This window comes from Notolepis coatsorum, assembly GCF_963971535.1.
Source record: "Notolepis coatsorum genome assembly, chromosome: 10".
Taxonomy (NCBI): domain Eukaryota; kingdom Metazoa; phylum Chordata; class Actinopteri; order Aulopiformes; family Paralepididae; genus Notolepis; species Notolepis coatsorum.
This window is the reverse complement of record NC_140174.1, coordinates 42,034,389-42,036,888: the sequence shown is the minus strand read 5'-3', so window position 1 is coordinate 42,036,888 and position 2,500 is coordinate 42,034,389. Positions and strand designations below refer to the sequence as shown.

General features: G+C 45.8%; 1 protein-coding gene across 1 annotated transcript in view; it reads left to right on the top strand.

Annotated features, from left to right (window-relative positions):
• Positions 1-210: 210 nt before the first annotated feature.
• LOC311235550 (thrombospondin-2-like) overlaps positions 211-2,500 on the top strand; it is a gene marked incomplete at its 5' end in the record, with an annotated part of 32,354 nt that continues 30,064 nt past the window's right edge. The window contains one exon of the mRNA XM_084323019.1: positions 211-288. Coding sequence (XP_084179145.1) covers positions 211-288 — 78 coding nt within the window. The remainder of the gene's footprint in view (positions 289-2,500) is intronic.

Genomic DNA, 2,500 nt, shown 5'->3' with positions numbered 1-2,500 from the left:
CGCCTCTTCAGTTGACTGGATTTTATGGTTCCTTCGATGTTCGCTCCATTACTCAAATCAGCATAATCCGGTTACTCGGTATAGGAGAGCATGCATGCGGGCTATCACGGAAGAGAGAAAGCAAAAGTGTGTCACGCTAATTAGCTATTAGAACGACCCGGTTCCCCTTGTGACCTCCGCTGTGCGCGCTGCGTCACTGTGCCATGGATCATGGATGCCCGGCCAGTGGCAGTGGCCACGGCGCGCAGTGTCCAAACAAGCCACCGGTGGTGCATCACTCACGGGCAGGTTTTGTTTTTAACCCATTCTTACAAAAATATGCTTTTCATATTCAGAGCTGTATGAAGGATGGACCACCTGCATCTTCTCAACTACATATCCCAGAGGCATTGGCGTGTGCGCCCGCGTGTTTCAAGGGTTAATCAGGACAGTGTAATTGGATGAGGATAACTGGATTAATTCTCTTACCCCGTCACACTGACCCAGAGACAGCCTACCTCCCCGCCAATGGTGTGTGTGGCAAAATGAAAGGTAAACAACAATAATAGTAAGCATTTTTTTTAGAGGCCAGGGGGAATACTTTTTGTTGCAGCTACCATGAGATTGATTGCTCTCTCTCTCTCTCCTCTCCTCTCTCTCTCTCTCTCTCTCCTCTCTCTCTCTCTCTCTCTCTCTCTCTCTCTCTCTCTCTCTCTCTCTCTCTCTCTCTCTCTCTCTCTCTCTCTCTCTCTCTCTCTCTCTCTCTCTCTCTCTCTCTCTCTCTCTCTCTCTAAAAGCCACCACCAGCTCCTACTTCTCACCTTAAATGAGATTATACAATGATATTAATTAAGTACAAAATTGGTACCATGGTGAATTACTTTTACCATGGTAGTAGCCATGGTTACACAATGGTTGGTACAATAGTAAAAACAAAAAATGACCATCAAACTAACATGATTTTTTTTGGAAGGGCACAGTCAATGGTTTGTTCATCTTTGTGTGATGAAACCTGCCCCCAAATAGATAGCTCATGTAATGTTCCTATTCCTAGACACATTCTCTCTGTGCAATCCATTCTTCCCTGCTCAGCCAGCTTTTGCTTCTAACGGCTTTGTTCCCCCAGCGACCTTCCTCATTCTTCCTTTTAGTCTTTCATGTAAATCCTTTTACTCTAAGCCTGTGTAATTCAATGAGCGCTATATGTGTAGGGTAGGGTGGGTGTGGCCGCAGCAGGATATTATAGTCGAGGCAGCACCACTACTGTACTGGGAGCTGAACGATTTGGGGGGGGGGGGGGGGGGGATATGATATACTGTATATAAAAAGTGTGATTATCATTATATAAGTGTGACATTGCAAGAGTTTTCTTTTGTTATAGTAGCTGGTATAAACATTACATTACAGGTGGCGTTTGTTACATCTATCTCTATTTGTTATAATTCCACACCACCAACATGTTTTAGGTATAGGTAGCACATGCGACAATGACACCAATTGAGTTTTTTTTGCATCATCGATCAGTTTTCGCAATCGCCGACCAGAAAGCATTATCAGATTCCCCCGATCTCATATTTATACTGAATAAATGGTAAATGGCTGCATTTATATAGCGCTTTTATCCAAAGCACTTTACAATTTTACCCATTCACTCACACATTCACACACCGACGGTGGAGGCACCATGCAAGGTGCCAACCTGCACATCGGGAGCAGTTAGGGGTTAAGTGTCTTGCTCAAGGATACTTTGACACACTGCCCGGGAGGAGCGGGAATCGAACCGGGACCTCCGGATTACCAGACGACTGCCCAAGCCACTGTCGCCCCAACAATATCTGCTGATGATCCGTGGCCAATCGACCGGGGCGTCCCTCGTGCCCACCACAGGTTTTGTCTTTGCCAGGACACCCCTCTCTCCACAGCACCACAGTATTTAATTTAATTTAGAATGGCATTTTGACACATTTGGCCTTTTAACAAATATTGCGCCTCCTGCAATGTGGATATTGCAGTAGACCATATTGCGATGTGGATACAACGTCGTCCAGCCCTAGTCATTACTCAGTAGACAGGGCTGGAGAAATGCAACGTGGACCCGCTGAGTTCGGCGATCTAAATACTAAATGAGGCTACTGTTGCTGCCCCTTCTCAGCCTTTCATAATTGTTCTCACTGTAAGAACGCCCTGTCTTCCAGTCCTATAGGCTGCCCTCACCACACTTGACCTTGCCACAACCTCCTATATGAAGACAGCACTCTGGGACAGGGGCAAAAGAGAAGCCACTTCCTTAATACTACGTATGGGTACAGTTTATGGAGAGGGGGCCATATAGGCAGAGTCTGGTCCCAATGAGTGACCCATATAAAATACAAATACTGGCATGTTGGCTATATTACATGTAAAAAATGTTTCGGCCAAGAAAGTCTGGTACAAGATTTCAGTTTTCTTCAATCTGAAAAGGGCACTCTGTGACACGACAACCAAAACGGCCAACCAAGGCCGGTTGCCAGTCCTGCAACCT